Source organism: Acanthochromis polyacanthus, chromosome 15 (genome assembly GCF_021347895.1).
Source record: "Acanthochromis polyacanthus isolate Apoly-LR-REF ecotype Palm Island chromosome 15, KAUST_Apoly_ChrSc, whole genome shotgun sequence".
Classification (NCBI taxonomy): Eukaryota; Metazoa; Chordata; class Actinopteri; family Pomacentridae; genus Acanthochromis; species Acanthochromis polyacanthus.
Genome location: NC_067127.1, coordinates 4302482 through 4320331, shown reverse-complemented (window position 1 = coordinate 4320331; position 17850 = coordinate 4302482). Strand labels below are relative to the sequence as shown.

The window sequence follows — 17850 nt, the reverse complement described above, 5'->3', positions numbered from 1 at the left end:
TAAATAAAAAAAATTACGAAAAATACGGGGAATATTGGACGCGCATCGGGAGGTGCATTTCCTTGAAAACGACCGATTCGGGGATTTTATACCGACTTCAGGACATGTTTTGGACAAAATAGTTTACTGGCTTGTGTCATCTGATGTAAAAGGTTGGATTATGGCCGTTTTTGTGGAATCTTTTTTTTGTGTGTAATAATAAACCCGGAAATGTGAGTCGCGCTGTGTGCTTTGAAGCCGTGTATAGAGAACAGATGGATGAATATTTGTTTTTGTCGGACAAATGTGTTTTTCTCACCCGCTGTGGTAATCGCATCTGAAAGTGGTTTATACCGGCGGATTCATGAGAATCTAAGCTTTCCATCGGTGTATAGTGTTTGTATAATCGCGTTTGCACCCGTCGGACATTCTTGAAATTCCTATGCAAATTAGTAGGTGTACCGCCGGCGGTACACTGAAGCTTAAAGGGTTAATCGAGATGATGGCTGGCTCGCATCCAACAAATTAGCTCAGGATAAAGTTCAGGATTACAGATGGCTGTGCTTCTTTAATGCAGCAAGAACAAAAGGGTTGAAGGTGAGGGCACATAAAGGGAGTCAGGTTGGTTTCCAGGAGAGAAAGCAGACCAGACAAGGGAGCCTTTACAACTCTCTAATCAGCCAAAACACACTGGGCCAGAAACACTTCCGTCCTCTGCAGCTTCCCCTCCCTTTTTCTTTACTTGCTGCACCATGTCAGAAGTGATAAGAGTGCGTTGCGTCGCGAGGACTGACAAGCATCGACTGGCTGGCGGCAGGTGGCAAATACGGCCGAGCATATGCTCTCGCTAAACCCGCCAAATCCACACCTCATCAAAATGTAAAAGGGATTTTCTTCCCCTTCCTTTCCTCGTTTTCTCCCCATCCCTCCCCTCCGATCGCTGCCCTCCAATTCCGCAGCTCTGGCCTCTCTGCCCGCTAGTGACACCTGTGGACAAAAAGTGACACGGCGCTTAATATTTCATGGGCCGTGCACAGTGGGGCGCGTAATCCAAAGTGAATTCCCTCAGAGCGCTCGCATTTACATGAAATCAAGTCACTCTGCATCAGTCACATCACCTGCACTGCCCCCCGAAAGCACCCCAACACACACACACACACACACACAAATGCAAACACACACCTCCTGCAGCCAATGAGTGTGAGCGACCAGCAAGGAGAGAGAGAAGGGTGGGGTGGGGGGGGTAAAGAAGCTGCATCATTCATGAGGGTTAAGGCCAACACCATCGGAAACAAGCGAGTGTGCCAGAGAGAGAGAAGTTTCTCCACTTCCCTTCCTTCCTTCCGATACCTAAATGGATGCTGTCTGACGTGTTTGTGCAGCTCGGAGACTGTGCGGTTTGAGAGTTTTAGTCAGAATATGAGTCTACGCGTGTGTGGTTGGTGCATGTTTAAACTCATGTCTAGTCCTCTTCTTCACGCTGCCAAGCCAAGCGCTGAGACATTTCACCATCCACACTGAAGAATCCGTCTCGACCACACAGAGAAGTCAATCGGCAGCGTCGCCCACACCGGTCTCACCAGCTTCTCCTCCCCTGCCAGCTCAAATGCTGTCAATTGGCTGACAGGAGAAAAATAGATGATTTATTAATCGCTCTAAAAAAACCCAAAGAGAGACCCAGAGCTCAGCACAAATAAAGCACTTAAAAACCAAGCCGCTGCTGAGCACATTTGACAGGCTACATTCACTAATGAGTTGTGAATTCTGACAAGTCTCCAAATGCCGACTATCTGTCACCGACACGATTCCCCCCCCCCCACAAGCTCATCGCCAACAAAAACAAGAGGAATAAAATAACCGCTTCCTTCACCAGAGGCAGGATTTCGGGACAGAAATACTCCGATGAACTGCATCTGCTGAGCCATTAAACTGTCTGAGTAGGCAAATGGAGAAGAAAACCTCAAGACCGGTTTTCCTGAGTGTCAGGCGAGTGTTCAATGAAAGTAAAGAGCCGTGTGGAAAAACGGCTGTCTGTGCGCCACTGAATGCAGACTCAACACAGAAATTGTACCTGTCAAAAGCTTCACTTTCTCAGCAAAGAACACGGCTTGCATGACACCAACAAAAACCTAAAAATTAATAGATTTGTCAGTCTCTTTCTGACAGGAGCGACTTCTTTAAAAGTCACTCTTGCAATTACTCTGACACCTGTCACATTCTTAAAGGAAATCCGTTTCATTTGATGCATCTCAGGAACACTGAAGATATGTGCTTTAAATGTGCAGCTGCAGGAAGTTCACTCATTACTGTTCAACTACCAATCATGCTCCTTATTATCTTTAAACCTCTGTACCCTAAGAAGTTTCTGGGTGTTTTTTTTTTTTTTAAACTTCTGTTACATTTTACTCACTGTGGGCTCATTTTTCACTGCAGTATATAAAGTCCTACACCTTTATGGAAACAGCACAACCCTGGTTAGAAGTAGAGACAACTAAAACATGTATTTTGTGCAGTATGACACAGTTATCATGCTATAAATCACAAAAATAGAAATTTTCTGTATACAATTTTTTTTTTAAAAAAGAAAAAAATAACATCTATAGCATTTTTTCAAAATGTCCAGAGGTGGTGATTCCACATACTACAGATATGTCACTACTTACATTTTTATTTGTTTCCATACCCATCTCCTTTAGCCAACAGTCGTTGAATTTTTGCCTTGTAACAGTTGAATCACTAAAGGCACCACAGCTGCAACAAGGAGCGCATCATTTCTTATTTTTTTACCAAATTTGGTAACTGTAAGTGGTATATTTTTAAAGCACTTTTAAAATCTAGTATAAATGATTTTAATTCAATTTAAGCTTAGACTTGGTTAAGCCTCCTGTCCTAATGAAATGTTACAGATAAGTAGTTCATCAGGACGCTAAAAGTTGTTTTTACAGTTTTCCGTTCTGATAAAAAACATAAATATGGCAATTTCCTTTTTAAAGCTGCCAGGTCTTTCAAACCTGCTGGTGGGTTTTGGGAATAAGCAGGTTTATTCTTTCAAGGAACAAAAAGTACTGCTCATGTCACCGAGAACTCCAGTCAAGAATCACTCTGACATACGACGTGCTGCCAAAATTACAACAATGTGACTCTACAAAAGGGTGTGCCACATCCATGTTGGAAAACACAGATTGAACATGGCTCTCCAGTGGAAACGGGAGCATCGGACGGAGGGACAGAAGGATGTCTGGACTGAGGAATAAGTTTGACAAAAGACGTGAAAAAAGCAACTGAAGCAAAATGACCTCTGATCCCCTCAGCCTCGGGTCTGTATGTGCATCTATGTATGTGGGGATGGATGTGCGAGGGAGACGCTTCAGGCCTACCAAACCCCCCCAGTGACCCCTAACAAGGGAGCTTAGATGTCCCGACCATGCAGCAAAGGTCACCAGATCAACCATCCATACACACTGTGCACCACTTTCTTCTTCTGCACGGCACTTTGTAGTGTCAGAAACACTACAAAGCCATTTCTAGTCTTCTGCTAGGATTACAAAAGGCAAATCACCAACAATTCCTTTCTGTATCATCTGTATAACCTATCAAAGATCAATTAGGGCTTTACGTGAAAGTTAAAAGCACCAGTGATTGCTGCAGATATGCAACCAGGCGGCTAAAAGTGGAAACTATTCAGAAGTCAGGAAGAGGAATAAAACACGACATTCATGTCTGAACACACTTTCTGAAGGTCAAAGTGTCTTTTTGGTCCGGAAGTCGATGGGAAGTCTTCTAAAATTTGCAATCTATTCCAAGAGCTCTCCAGAGAGATGTGTGTGTGTTTGTTTCATCTCCTCTCGCTCCGACTCTCTCACGCAGGGATCAGACCTCTTTGCCCTTCACTGCCCCAGCCCAGTGAAATTTGTCCCAGTTGGACCACTCTGTGGGTCATTAATATTTGAGGGAAACTCTCCTTTAAAAGCTCTTTCTGGTACAGAGGAAGTCATAATCCCCTCTACACCACACATACACACAAAACACATGCTCAAAAAGTGCTAATATCGTGCTCAACAAAAAATTCTGCTTCATCTCGGATCAGATGCTCAAACAGCTGGGAGGCGTGTTTTTCTTTGCTTGCGGTGTTCACATGCACAAGAAATGGAGGCTCAAGTGTCTCCTGGATTTACCGACAAGCTTTTCACAGTAAATTACCATTCTTAGTTTCAAGATCTACTGAAATCTCTACAGAACCCAAAAGAAATTATGTATAGAGCAACTGATCCAAAACATGAATAGTGAAAATATGGTGTGGTTTTGTTTCTATATTTGCAGCTATTTATTTAACAGAAAAGGTACTTAGTTTATCCATGGGGCTCATTCCATTTCAAATCATCTAATTTTTAGAATGATTTCTGCTCAACCATCTCTGATGATTAGCAGCTATTAAAAGTGATATCTATGAAATTTAAAACTGATATATCAAGTACTTCCTTTTAACTCACCTTCAGCAGAACACTGAAGTTTAAACGACTATATTTGAGGAAGTGTTGAGGAGAATTTTTCAGTTATTTCTCATGTCACCGATTCAGAATCTGCAATATCTGACAAGTAAAATATATGATGCAATATGTGTATGAGAATAATAATCTCTCATTTTGGGTGAGTTAAGCTGTGAGTAGAAACTGAAGCCGTCATGAAAAGTCCCATCTTTGAGCACACATTAACCAAAAACAAACAACTGATAATGTAGAAATCAGCTAGTGATACTTTTGATCCACAGAGTTGCACATCACAATGATACTAAACAAACAGAAATACCAATATAGTTTATTTTTTTAACTTTTCATATTGAGCAGGTACGACAAAAGTATTAGTAAATAGAAGATTTTTTTGGGTTTTTTTTTCTTCATGTGGGCATGTTTTTAATTTTCAGATACCCTTCGTAGGCATAAACCTTCTTTAGGAATTATCCTTGCATTAGGTCATTAACCCTTTAAGCTTCAGTCAATTCCAGCCGTTTTCAGTACAAAAAAATCGCTAATATTCTATTTTTAAATAAAAAAATTACAAAAAATACGGGGAATATTGGACGCGCATCGGGAGGTGCATTTCCTTGAAAACGACCGATTCGGGGATTTTATACCGACTTCAGGACATGTTTTGGACAAAATAGTTTACTGGCTTGTGTCATCTGATGTAAAAGGTTGGATTATGGCCGTTTTTTGTGGAATCTTTTTTCTGTGTGTAATAATGAACCCGGAAATGTGAGTCGCGCTGTGTGCGTTGAAGCCGTGTATAGAGAACGGATGGATGAATATTTGTTTTTGTCGGACAAATGTGTTTTTCTCACCCGCTGTGGTAATCGCATCTGAAAGTGGTTTATACCGCCGGATTCATGAGAATCTAAGCTTTCCATCGGCGTATAGTGTTTGTATAATCGCGTTTGCAGCCGTCGGACATTCTTGAAATTCCTATGCAAATTAGTAGGTGTACCGCCGGCGGTACACTGAAGCTTAAGGGGTTAATATAACCATGACCAAACATAGATCTGTTGGGATAGTTGGATTTTTCTGCCTCGACATATATTTTATAGCAATCTGATATATTTATAGTCAAGCATAAGGATCCTGACAATTTGAGATGGAAAAACACTGACGCAAAGTCAAAAATCAGCACATTAATACTAGATTAGGCCTGCAATAAGGATTATTTTCATGGTAAAATATTTTCTTGATTATTTGATTAGCATCTGAGCTATAAAATGCCAGAAAATGGTGAAAAATGTCAGTGTTTCCAAAAGTCCAAGATGGCGTCTTGAATCGCGGTAACGCCTACAAAAGCCTCAAAAGTCTGAAATTTTGGACTTTCTTTCGAGGTTATGGTCAGGCTTGGATGTAGGTTAAGGTTACGCATTTAGTCATGGAGTCATAAAGTGTCTTCACAAATGTAGGAGTGGAAACGTGTGTGTGTGTGTTTGTACCAGCCGTGCTGCCTTCTTTCCCGTGTTGAACGAGGAGCGGCCAGAAGTAGTGAGGCCTCACAGGCAAGCCCTGCTCCTTTAAGAGCTTCATCAGCTCTAAAGCAGTACCTGTAAAAGAAGCAAGACAAAATAAGAACAACTCAGTTCAATAACTTTATAAAACTGGCAGCTGAAACATCTCTCGATTAATTAATGTCTTAATGTTCTATTCACAATTCGCCAAATGCAAATAGATGAATGTATGTGTAGCAATAACTGAAGAAGAGAAGACACACTCTCCAACTGAAAGTAAAAGAAAGCATGAGCTGTACCCGTCTTCTTGGCCTCCAGGGCACAGCAGAGAGTGAAGCTGAGTGGAGTTGAGTGCAGATTGGACTCCTGAAGCTCTTTGCAGTAACGGATGATCTTCTCCAGTGACTGCAGAGCAAACAAAGGATTCAAAAATTACATCTGAACATTAAAATTAACTCTCGAAATACACAGCATGAGACTGTAGAAGTGAATGACAGGTAACAAGTAAACAATTCTGATGCGGCCAACTCTTTAAAATAACTAAGAAATCATTTAGTAATCCTGTTCCACGACACGATGAAATGAGGACTGAATTCTCCCCCCACGTACCGTGTCCATGTTGATGCAGTGTCTGAGGAAGAAGTTTCCCAGGTTGAAATCCGTGAAGTTGTCCAACTGCAGGGTGGGGAAAGTCTTCAAGAGGAGGAAAGCTGTGTCCTCCTGACCATGAGTGATGAGGCTCAGACACAAGTTCATGGCATCTGCAAGAAAAAGAACAAATGTAGATAACGCTCAGTGTCATATTACCGAAAAGTCGGTCAGCTACATCCTAAATCTGGATCGTATCGAGGCTGAGTCATGAATCAGATCATTTTTGGGATCAGCAAAAATAAAACGAGAGACAAATACTGCCATGACTGTCTTTCTGTTCGATACTATTTTGGTTGCTGAAGACCACAGATAATGCTGTGAAAAAACACGACGTGTGTCCACGTGTTACCTGGAACGAAACCCCTCTCATGCCTCAGACGTTCGATCATCTCTGGGATGTGCTGCTGGTGTCCGGCTTTGGCCAGAGCAAAGATGACCGGCATGATGTCTCTGTCCATCAGACTGCAGTCTGCACTTTCTCCCGCCTCCAGAGTCTGAACAACAGATAAAGTGAAATTAAAAGTGGGAAGATGAAGAACAGAGTGGGATTGGGAGGTGGGGGGTATTTAAATGGGGCGGAGGAAAAAAAATGTGTAGAGAGAGGAGCAATAATATGGGGAAGTTAGGGAGGAAGTGAGTGATTAAAAAGGCAACCATTAACCAAATACAAACATGTACTAAATAAAGTAGTCACCCATTGGAAGGTTTACCTTTTTACTGCTTTATAATATTGACATTTCGACAAGAACTTATGGAGGGGAGGGGGTAAACAGAGTTCTACAAAATAGCGTCAATTAATTAAAAACATAAAATGTAAAACAAGTCAACAAGTCAATAATTCAAGTCAGTACTTAGATGCACCTTTGGTTGTATTTGCAGCATTGAGCCTGTGTGGATCTGGACACTGCATATGGGTCAGTAAGTAACTGAGGGACTTTTGAAGTCTATGGGATATATCTTGCATACATTTTTATCAAAAGTGAAAAAAAAACTAATGTTTTTAATGTCCTTTATGATCATGCCTTTACAAATTCCAGAATTATTTGTTATGGAAAGAGTTATTAATAAAAAAAAATTACTGGATATCACTAAAATGTCAACTAAATAACCGTCCCACTTTTATAACAACCACCTTTTAATTAGCTAAACAATAATAAAATGAGTTTATTCATGCTTAATGCTATGGAGCTGCCAAATTTAAGGCCAGACATAAGTCCGATTGAGAATTTGTGTCTGTACTTAAAAAGGGATGTTCACTCACGATCCCTGTGCAACCTGACAGAGCAGTTAGTGAAGAAGAACGGGGTAAAACTGCAGTGTGCAGGTGAGATCTACACACACAGGATCAATGCAAAGGAGGTGAACACTTGAGCAATCATTTATTTTTCATTGTGTATTTTTAATTAATTACAATTACTTGGTAGAATTATGTTTCCACTCTGACATGAAAGAGTCTTGCCAAAAAAGTCTCATTATATTGACCACAATTCAACATAGAATAGCAGTAAACGGGGAAAACTTCAAAGGGAGGTGAATACTTTTTAGAATCACTGCACATATAGTGTAACTGAATAACACACTTACCGCTTTCAGATTTTCCATGTCTCCTTTCTCGGCATACGCAGTCAGCAGCGATACATAAGTATCAGGAGTCGGCTCGATTCCTGCTCCCCTCATCACAGTCAGGATGTTCTTAGCGTTCTCGATGTCGCTGCACAGTGATAAAGATGACGGCTTGTTTGAAACAGAGTTGCTCCAACACTAATTGTGCCATTAAATGGAGTATATTAAAAAGAACAAAAGCAGTGACACTCACCCTGCACGGGCATGGCCTGTCACCAGGGAGCTGAACACAGCCTCGGTGATGGGTAGATCTTTGTTCTTCATGAAACCCAGTATGGTGCTGAGAAAGCAGAGAAGGGAGTTAAAATGGGAAAGCAGCCAATAATAATATTAATAACTAACTATGTAGCTTTAACCAGAATTAAATCAATCAAGTAGCAAATCTTATCAGAGAAAAGCACAACATATAGTTTTAGTGACTGTCAAGCATCAGTTCGTAGCGTTTCCCTTCAGAATATGAACAGTCTTAGTAACCAGGTAACAGCAGAACATGGCATTTGTTCACCTGGCTCCTTCAATATCTCCAGTCTGGCAGTAAGCTGCAATGAGCCTCTGGTAGGTAACCTGTGAACAACAAACACAAAGATACTTAACATCCGGATCAAATCTGTTCATAAGCTCTGCAAACCGACCAAAATCATCATCGGGATGCGTTTTCTACTTCACTCACACTCTTATGGTTGATATATTCAAAGCTAGTCGTGTGTTTCTTGCCACTGCTGTGCTACGAGCTGCAGGACTTACTCTGTTTGGCTGCACGTTAGCTGCTTCCATCTTGGCCAGGAAGTCGGTGGGGGAGAACTGGAACTCGTTCTGCAGGTAAACCTTCAGCAAGGCGTTGTAGTGGCTCGCATCGTACTGTGCACCTGTAGAGGACAATGTGGAGTCAACACAACTGTAACACCTGTAAGTACACTGTCAAGCTCCGTACACGTTTCAACACAGCTTTGCCCAAACTTGAAAAAAGCCTGTTTGGCCATGAGGAACACAAAGGGACAACTCAGTCTTCTTTCTTTGTTTTATTGATGAATTTTGGTTTAAAGATGGAATGAAAGTCGACAGGTTGAAAGACAGTGTTTTCAAACATCATATGTTCTTTAAACCATAGTATTTAAACCACTACTCATAAACTTCATAGATTTAACATAAAATCAAACACATGATAATGATGAAAAGAAAACTAATCCTAACCTACTGTACTAAAATGAACAAAACGAACAATTTTTTTTAAAATCTATGATCAGATACACACGTGGACAAAATTGTTGGTACCCCTCAGTTAAAGAAGGAAAAACCCACAATTCTCACTGAAATCACTTGAAACTCACAAAAGTAACAATAAATAAAAATGTATTGAAAATTAAATAATCAAAATCAGCCATCACTTTTGAATTGTTGATTAACATAATTATTTAAAAAAACAAACTAATGAAACAGGCCTGGACAAAAATGATGGTACCTCTATAAAAGATTGAAAACTATTTGACCAGAGTGACATGATTAACTCAGGTGTGTCATTTAATTGACATCACAGGTGTTTCCAAACTCATAATCAGTCAGTCTGCCTATTTAAAGGGAGACAAGTAGTCACCCTGCTGTTTGGTGAAAAGGTGTGTACCACACTGAACATGGACAACAGAAAGCGAAGGAGAGAATTGTCCCAGGACATCTGAAAAAAAATGATAGACAAACATCTTAAAGGTAAAGGCTATAAGACCATCTCTAAACAGCTTGAAGTTCCTGTGACAACAGTGGCTCATATTATTCAGAAGTTCAAGACCCACGGGACAGTAGCCAACCTCCCTGGACGTGGCCGCAAGAGGAAAATTGATGACAAATTGAAGAGACGGATCGTTGGAATTGTATCCAAAGAGCCCAGAGCAACCTCCAAAGAAATTAAAGGTGAACTCCAAGGCCAAGGTACATCGGTGTCAGATCGCACCATTCGTCGTTGTTTGAGCCAAAGTGGACTTCATGGGAGACGACCAAGGAGGACACCACTGCTGAAAAAACTCATAAAAAAGCCAGACTGGAATTTGCAAAAATGCATGTTGACAAGCCACAAAGCTTCTGGGAGAATGTCCTTTGGACAGATGAGACCAAACTGGAGCTTTTTGCTAAGGCACATCAACTCTATGTTCATAGACTCAAAAACCAAGCATACGAAGAAAAGAACACTGTCCCTACGGTGAAACATGGAGGAGGCTCAGTAATGTTTTGGGGCTGCTTTGCTGCATCTGGCACAGGGTGTCTTCAAAGTGTGCAAGGTACGATGAAATCTGAAGATTATCAAGGCATTCTGGAGAGAAATGTGCTGCCTAGTGTCAGAAAGCTTGGTCTCAGTCGCAGGTCATGGGTCTTCCAACAGGACAACGATCCAAAACACACAGCCAAAAACACCCAAGAATGGCTGAGAGAAAAGCGTTGGACTATTCTAAAGTGGCCTTCTATGAGCCCAGATCTGAATCCCATTGAACATATGTGGAAGGAGCTGAAACATGCCATTTGGAGAAGACACCCATCAAACCTGAGACAACTGGAGCTATTTGCTCATGAGGAGTGGGCCAAAATACCTGTTGACAGCTGCAGAACGCTCATTGACAAATACAGAAATCGTTTAATTGCAGTGATTGCCTCAAAAGTTTGTGCAACAAAATATTAAGTTATGGGTACCATCATTTTTGTCCAGCCCTATTTCATTAGTTTGTTTTTTAAAATAATTATGTTAATCAACAATTCAAAAGTGATGGCTGATTTTGATTATTTAATTTTCAATAAATTTTTATTTATTGTTACTTTTGTGAGTTTCAAGTGATTTCAGTGAGAATTGTGGGTTTTTCCTTCTTTAACTGAGGGGTACCAACAATTTTGTCCACGTGTGTATATACCTATGGGACCATCTCCAGAAGTGGTTAGCACAGTTCACTTGCAGCTAGAAGATCCTCAGTTTGCATCCTGGCCTGGGAACTTTTTGCATGGAGTTTGCATGTTCTCTCTGTGCATGTATGGGTTTTCTCTGAGTTCTCCGGCTCCCACAGTCCAAAAACATGCTGAGGTTAACTGGTAACTCTAAACTGTCCATAGGTGTGAATGTGATTGTTTCTCTGTATATGTAGCCCTGAGACAGACTGGTGACCTGTCCAGGTGTCCCCTGCCTTCACCCTAAGTCAGCTGGGATAGGCTCCAGCACCCTAGCGATCCAGATGAGGATTAAGCGGTATACAGATAATGGACGGATGGTAAAAGCTGGTGATCATACACCCACAGATCACCTGTACATCTGCTGCTCCCTTATACTGCATGCTTACTCAGTGTTGCACTTTATTCATTTAGTTAATTTGACAGACTGCTCCCAGCCTGTATAAAATTACTATAAAATACCATTATGCTGGCAGGCTCTTGGGTTCTCGTGTTTGGATCAGCCGGGCACAATGTCTGCATGCTTCAACAAACTCCAGGGACACTGGGGGTCTTTGGACATGAATGAAGAGGTTGGGGAACCCTAACATTGTCACATTATGACGGCTCGGTCGATGCCACTGATGCAGGGTCTTACCAAGTTCCTGCAGCTTCTCCCACACGCGGTGAGCCAGCTCAGTGCGTTCTTCCAACGGCACCTCAGGCAGCAGCGACCCACAGCTACGCAGAAGCAACAAGGCCTGGTTACCACTGGGATAACCTTCGGGAAGACGGGAACAAATAGCATTGAAACAACAATAGTTCAACACACAGGCAACAATAGCAATGCAATAAAAAAAGATATTTGGGTGCAGCCTTTAAGATTTCATACAAAGACTATTTTCAATTTAGAAAATACATTAAACTTCGCTGCAAACAGATGATAAGTGTGCAGCTTGCAATAAACCTGATGTGTTTGCCAGCTTTGTCTAATATGGTGATCATACGGACTTCAGCTACCATTTGACTAAAGTGTTATTAGTTTGTTTGCACAGTTAATATAGTCTGTCTACCTGCTCACTAGACATGTGTTATTCAAACTGCCTCCCTGCTTGTCGTTCTCTCCTCCTACCTGTCCTGCTGACATCATGGAAGACACGGAGCAGCAGTGTCTTAGTGATGCGACCGGTCCTCCTTACGGAGTTGTCCAGCTTGGACAGAGCCCAGTCGAACTGCTGCGCCTGCTTGGACCGCACCGCGATGCCGCCCTCGTCTTTCTGCTCGGTGACCACGGCATAGTTACGCACACACCCCGCTGCATACGGCCACAAACGGCTGCAAACAATTACAGTAGAAGACAGGGAGGAAGACCAAGTCAAGTCATAGTTATAAGGAAGAGATGAACACCGAAGCATTGAAAAATAGCATGATAATTCAGAAAGAACAAACCCTCCCCCCTTCTCATTTCTCAGCTTGTACATCCTGATGATATTCTATGCACATGTGTCAGTCCTGCTTGAGCCATTGTTTGTTAATCAAGTTATGTGTTTCGCCTCTCTCAGACTGTCATTAATGCTAAAAACACAAAAAACCAAAGCATGCATCAAGGATACAGCTATGCATCCTTACTTACAGCTCCTCCAACAAGCCTCCGTCTAATCAAGATATATTTTAGTCATTGAGACGTGTTTCATGATGGCAGGCCAAGACTGATTTTAATATGAAAGGCAAGAGGACAGAGAAGAGAGGAGACAAGAAGGATCAAAATAGAGACATGAGATGAGTCTATAGCCTGATGAACACAGTACTCCTGTGAGCACATGTGAGATATACTAAGCAGTCCCATCCAATTCAGACAGTTTAGCTTTACTAGATTGTCCAAATAGCACAAGATGCGTTTGTCAAACGCAGTTGAACAGCTCATGTGTGCAGCTCTGCCTACTGGAATGCTGGTTGTGGTTTTAGGAGCTGTGACCTTGAGAGGGAAGGTCTGTCTGAAGCAGGTCATGGCAGCTAGTTATCATTTTGACATCAACTGAGGCTTGTGTTTCTGTGGGACTTCATGACATAAAAGTAAATGTCCATTTTAATAATAACGTACTTCAATGAAATTAGCTACAGTATGCTATCAGGTGGCCTACTGCTGAAAGCTAGCATGTATTTTAGCTAATAAACCGTTTAGGGACAAAGACGGAACTAAAGCACCGTTACAGAGTCATTAATTACTTGTAGGATAAATTATAGGCCATCAAACAGAACGTGAGTATAACCTGGTTACACAACGTGTCACCATCACCTTGCATAAACCAGAAGCCATGTTTACCTAACGAGCAGCTAACTGCTAACACATATTCTAACATACTACGGCACACGTCAATTCAACATATTTAACACTGCAGTTCACATATTCTAAACACGCGTGTGTCTTTGGCTGTCATTGAGCCTCAATGACATCTCAGATTCACGCGTGGGTCTCCGCTACATGCTACTAGACGCTGTTTGCTACCTGGACGCGTTTTCACAAACAGGGCTGATCTGTCGGGAGCAAACTCCGGCTCTTCTGCCGCTCACAGCTCCGCTGTACAGCCGGCCCAGCGGTGGTCCGGTCCTTTTGGTCCCTGTGATCTGAAGTAAGCCCGAAGGCGAAAACTTGAGTAACCGAGCTGATCTCAAGAGCGCAGCCATGTTTTCTGTCGCAGCATGGAAGGAACATCCGCACCACGTGACCGGTCAAAGGAAAAAAAGCATCGCGAGAACAACGAACCAGAGTTTGCGTTCCCTATTAATTGTACTGAGAGTACAATGAATAGTGTAAAAATAATCGTAATATAGTAATTTATTTAAGGGTTATAACACATTGACATGATACAACATGCCTTCAAGTTTATGTTTGACCCAAGAAACGAGAATCAGATGTGAGCTAATAAGAGAACACTGAGTTTTTATATATTTACTTATATGATTTTCTTAGAATTATATATAAATAGTGTAAAATTGAAAACGTGTGAAGATGAAAAGATAACAAGATCTCTAATTTATTATGTATTTGCACATGTATTTTAGACATTCAAGTTTATTCTTGACCTCAGCAACAAAGCTTCACAGAGAAAAGGTCTACTTGACAGCTTTATTCACTTCAACAGTAAGTTTGATTTTCCCTCAGATAATTAGCAATCATATCAATCACAAATGACAAATGAGAAAACTCTAGTCAGTCAGGAAGGCCATGACAGGTAGTTTAAAAGAAACATACATAACCTTTACGTTTTGTGTTTTTTAGACAAATTACTTTATCATTTTAGAGTCACTGTGTAAAACCATTTTGCAATGTGTCAAGATTAAAACATAAAAATATATCTCGTACATTTTCTAAGTGCACATCAATTTAAAGCATTAAAGTATATTCTACACCACGGAAATGATGGCTTTCAAAAAAATGTTCCACTTACAGGCTTTAACAGGCTTCATGTCCAATTTAAACTGCTCTATAGTCTATCAAATAAACTTTATCTAGGTAGCACTTTGTCATGCCATACAGATTCAATTTGATCAATTATTTATTCAACAATAATAATGTACATCTTCAAAAATACATGGGCCAATATTTTCCTATTTTTCTATTTATGTGAATCTCATTTTCTTGTTTTGTTTGGTAAACTTCACATATAATTATTAAAACTAAAACTCTGTAATAGCAACTACTATATGCTAAATAATGATTATATTATACTCTTTTGATTGCAAAGCTGCTAAGATATGTGAACATTAGGAAAAGACTGGTAATATTTTTTTTTCCATTTGAACTTCACAGTAGGAGACAATAATTTCGATTTTCAAGTGTTTTATTACAACATTACCTTTTACAAACATCAGTATGTTCAAGAAAAATATTATCAGTTCAGTTCTTCAATCAGTTTACTATTCTCCTTCCTCTTTGCTTTCTTCAAATTCTGCTCGACCACAGTCTTTGCTTTCTCCATGCTGTTCCTTACACTCTCTCTTCTGCTGTGTTCGCTCCACAGTTCAACAGCGAGTCTACGAATCTGGTGCTCATTGTCCAGCACCCAGGCTTGAAAGAATTCACACTTCTTGCTCACCAGGAAGTACTTCTGCCTCTTTGCCCCTTCCTCTCCATCTTTAGAGAGTGCTGTTCTGGCCTGGGAGAGCACCGAGCGGAGCTGACTCAAGGCTGCCAGACAGTATCCTGTAGCGTCCTTTCTGCCTCTGCCGGTCATGATGTGAGCCACAGCTTCCACTGCTCTGGTTGAGGCAAGAGGATCCTCCTTGTCGAGGTAACCTCCACCTAAAATGAGAGTTTCTCCGCAGTCTAAGGCTTCCTGGATGGAGTTGAACACCCTGTTTGAGTTCAGCGCCTCAGACAGAGCGAGTATCATGTCACAGATTTCAAACATGAGTGAATCAGTGTCCCCATTAAACAGGCTCAGGGTAAAGGAGTAGCCAAAAAGTGCACTGACTAAACCATAGCATACCAGAGGGGATGGATTCGTGCACAAGGAACTTAACTTTGGAATTTTTGCAGAGATGGGAGGCACACTTTGAACGACTGAACTTCCTCTGCTCTTGCTTGTTTGCCTTCTATTTTCTCCTTTAACATTTTTAAGCTTTGTAGCTGATTTGCCAAGTTTCTGAATCACTTCTTCTGTAGCTGTGGAGGTTTGTCTCTCCAGTTTGCTTACCTCTTCCTCGAGCACCTCCACTAGGACTCTCCCTCCCTCATGTTCCTCCCACCAAGGTTTCCACAAGGGAACCAGCCCACCAAGAGCTCCACCCTTCACCAGACCCATGAACCCCTCTTTCTCTTTGCTGCTGAGGAGTTCCCACAGCTCCTCTTCTGAAAGTTTGTCAATATCCAGCCCTGAGAGTCGATCGGCCAAGTCCAGCTCACCATCTGCCCCTCCAGCTTCCTCATTAGTTCCTCCCATCAGCAGCTCCCCTCCTCCTATATCTTCAAGTTTTCCCAAAATAGCCTCAATCTCTGCTGTACTCCCGTCTCCTGACTGTTGAAGCTCTGCTAACCTGGACAGGAGCTCCACAACCTGGACTTTCTCTGCAGCCTCTCCCTCCCCTTTCGCTGTGTCATCTTCCACAACACCAGCTTCTGTTAACAAACTTTCCATCCCTCCATGTGTCCTCTCCGCCTGTTGTCTGAGTCCCAAAAGAATATCCTGCATTTTCTTTTTCCCCTCCGTTTCCATTTTGCCCATTTCCTTCAGCTCCTGGAGAACAGACTCTTTGTAAAACTCCTCGGAGCAATCAGAGTGACCTGGGCTCTGGTAGCAAGCTAAGCCACAATACTGGAGGTTACACCGGGGACAGGTGTAGCAAGAAGGTTTACATTTACACAGCATGCAGACTGGGCTCCTCTTAGCGCTTCTCTCGTCCTCTGTAGCATCCTGCTCCTGGCTCACAGCTGGGGTAAGAAACTCCTCTTGTCCAGCTCCTCTGGAAGGGAGCAGAATCCCATCTCTGGTCTCTGTTTCAGACTCCGTGTCAGTCCAGTCTTCCTTCGGACCGATATCTGTCAGAAGACTCCTCACAGACTGAGGAAGTCTCCGTCTAATTAATGGATTCATCGAACCAACACTCACTGTTGCGGCGAAAGAATGAACTGTGTGGTCCACACGAGGTAACCTAAGAACAGAAATATACAAAACACACGTTTGTCAGTTTCGCTTCTGTCACAAAGATAATTTGTCAGTTTAAGATGCTAACTTTAGCTACAGGGCGCGCTTTTCGTGGCGTTATAATCGTAAACCGACTGAAAACTACTTCAAGAGTCACAAAAGGGTTTGCTAACAATGTTCAATGTCAATGTAACAACGTTTCCTTAGTGTTAATGTATCTTAAAAGAACGAGCTTTACTTACTTTACAGTATCTGCTTCAACACCAATGTTTCACGTTTGTTGTCCCGATCATGTCGCCTTTTGATGACGTAGGGACGACGTAATGCCGCTTCTATTTTTTTCTTCTTGGTAGTATTGGTAAGATTAAAAGAAGAATAAAGATTGGAATAATAACAGTAATAGTAAGATGAAGAGCAAAGTGAGGTGCTACTGTTTTTTAACCTGCTGTTTCCAAGAATATACTTTTAGACACCCCAAAAAATATTTATTAGTTAACAGGTTAACATTACATCATTATTTATAAGTAAACATTAACTGTTTGATTCACGCTGCAATCATTTAACAAAACAAAAAGTAATGAGAATTTAATTTCCTTGTATCTTGATGTGATGTTGCTTAATTTTTGGAAGAGATCATGTCGACAAAGATGACTAAGAGTTATGTGGGGTGTCAGGAAAAGACACAAATGCAAAATACAAAATCAAAGATGTGGTGAAGTACAAAAGGTTAATCAAAAAAGGGACCCAACTCCAGAATGGCAACAAAAGCATAAGGAACAAAGGAAAGCAAGACAACTAAAATAAATAAATAAATAAACAAAAACAGAAGGGCATGAGGAACACAGGGAGAACTCAGACTGGTGAACTTCTAAAAACAAGAACAAACAAAAAAAATGGGGAAAGCACACTGGCTAAACAGTCAAGGAAGGCCGTGAAGAAAACACACAACTGAAATCTATCAGACACTGGCAAGTGTGGGGAAAAAAACAGAAGTAAAGCAAACAATGGCAAACAAGGACAGAACATTCTTGGAAAAGAAATAAAACAGAAAACAAAACACATTCAAACCCATGA

The 17850-nt window shown here is 41.4% G+C and overlaps 2 protein-coding genes across 2 annotated transcripts in view; both read right to left on the bottom strand.

Moving 5' to 3' along the window:
• Positions 1 to 13850, bottom strand: part of lrpprc (leucine-rich pentatricopeptide repeat containing) — a 77104-nt gene extending 63254 nt beyond the window's left edge. Inside the window, exons 1-11 of the mRNA XM_022198834.2 lie at positions 13638 to 13850; positions 12264 to 12466; positions 11790 to 11912; positions 8978 to 9099; positions 8739 to 8797; positions 8427 to 8513; positions 8195 to 8321; positions 6960 to 7104; positions 6569 to 6720; positions 6259 to 6364; positions 5948 to 6055 (exon numbers count right to left, since the gene is read on the bottom strand). Of these exons, the coding sequence (XP_022054526.2) occupies positions 5948 to 6055; positions 6259 to 6364; positions 6569 to 6720; positions 6960 to 7104; positions 8195 to 8321; positions 8427 to 8513; positions 8739 to 8797; positions 8978 to 9099; positions 11790 to 11912; positions 12264 to 12466; positions 13638 to 13816 (1411 nt within the window). The 5' untranslated portion in view covers positions 13817 to 13850. The remainder of the gene's footprint in view (positions 1 to 5947; positions 6056 to 6258; positions 6365 to 6568; positions 6721 to 6959; positions 7105 to 8194; positions 8322 to 8426; positions 8514 to 8738; positions 8798 to 8977; positions 9100 to 11789; positions 11913 to 12263; positions 12467 to 13637) is intronic.
• Positions 13851 to 14244: 394 nt separating this feature from the next.
• znhit2 (zinc finger, HIT-type containing 2) lies at positions 14245 to 17090 on the bottom strand. Its single transcript, XM_022198823.2, has 2 exons — positions 17019 to 17090; positions 14245 to 16783 (listed from the first exon to the last, which is right to left on the bottom strand). The coding sequence occupies exon 2, from the start codon at positions 16723 to 16725 to the stop codon at positions 15025 to 15027; it is 1701 nt and encodes a 566-aa protein (XP_022054515.2). The 5' UTR covers positions 16726 to 16783; positions 17019 to 17090; the 3' UTR covers positions 14245 to 15024.
• Positions 17091 to 17850: the final 760 nt, after the last annotated feature.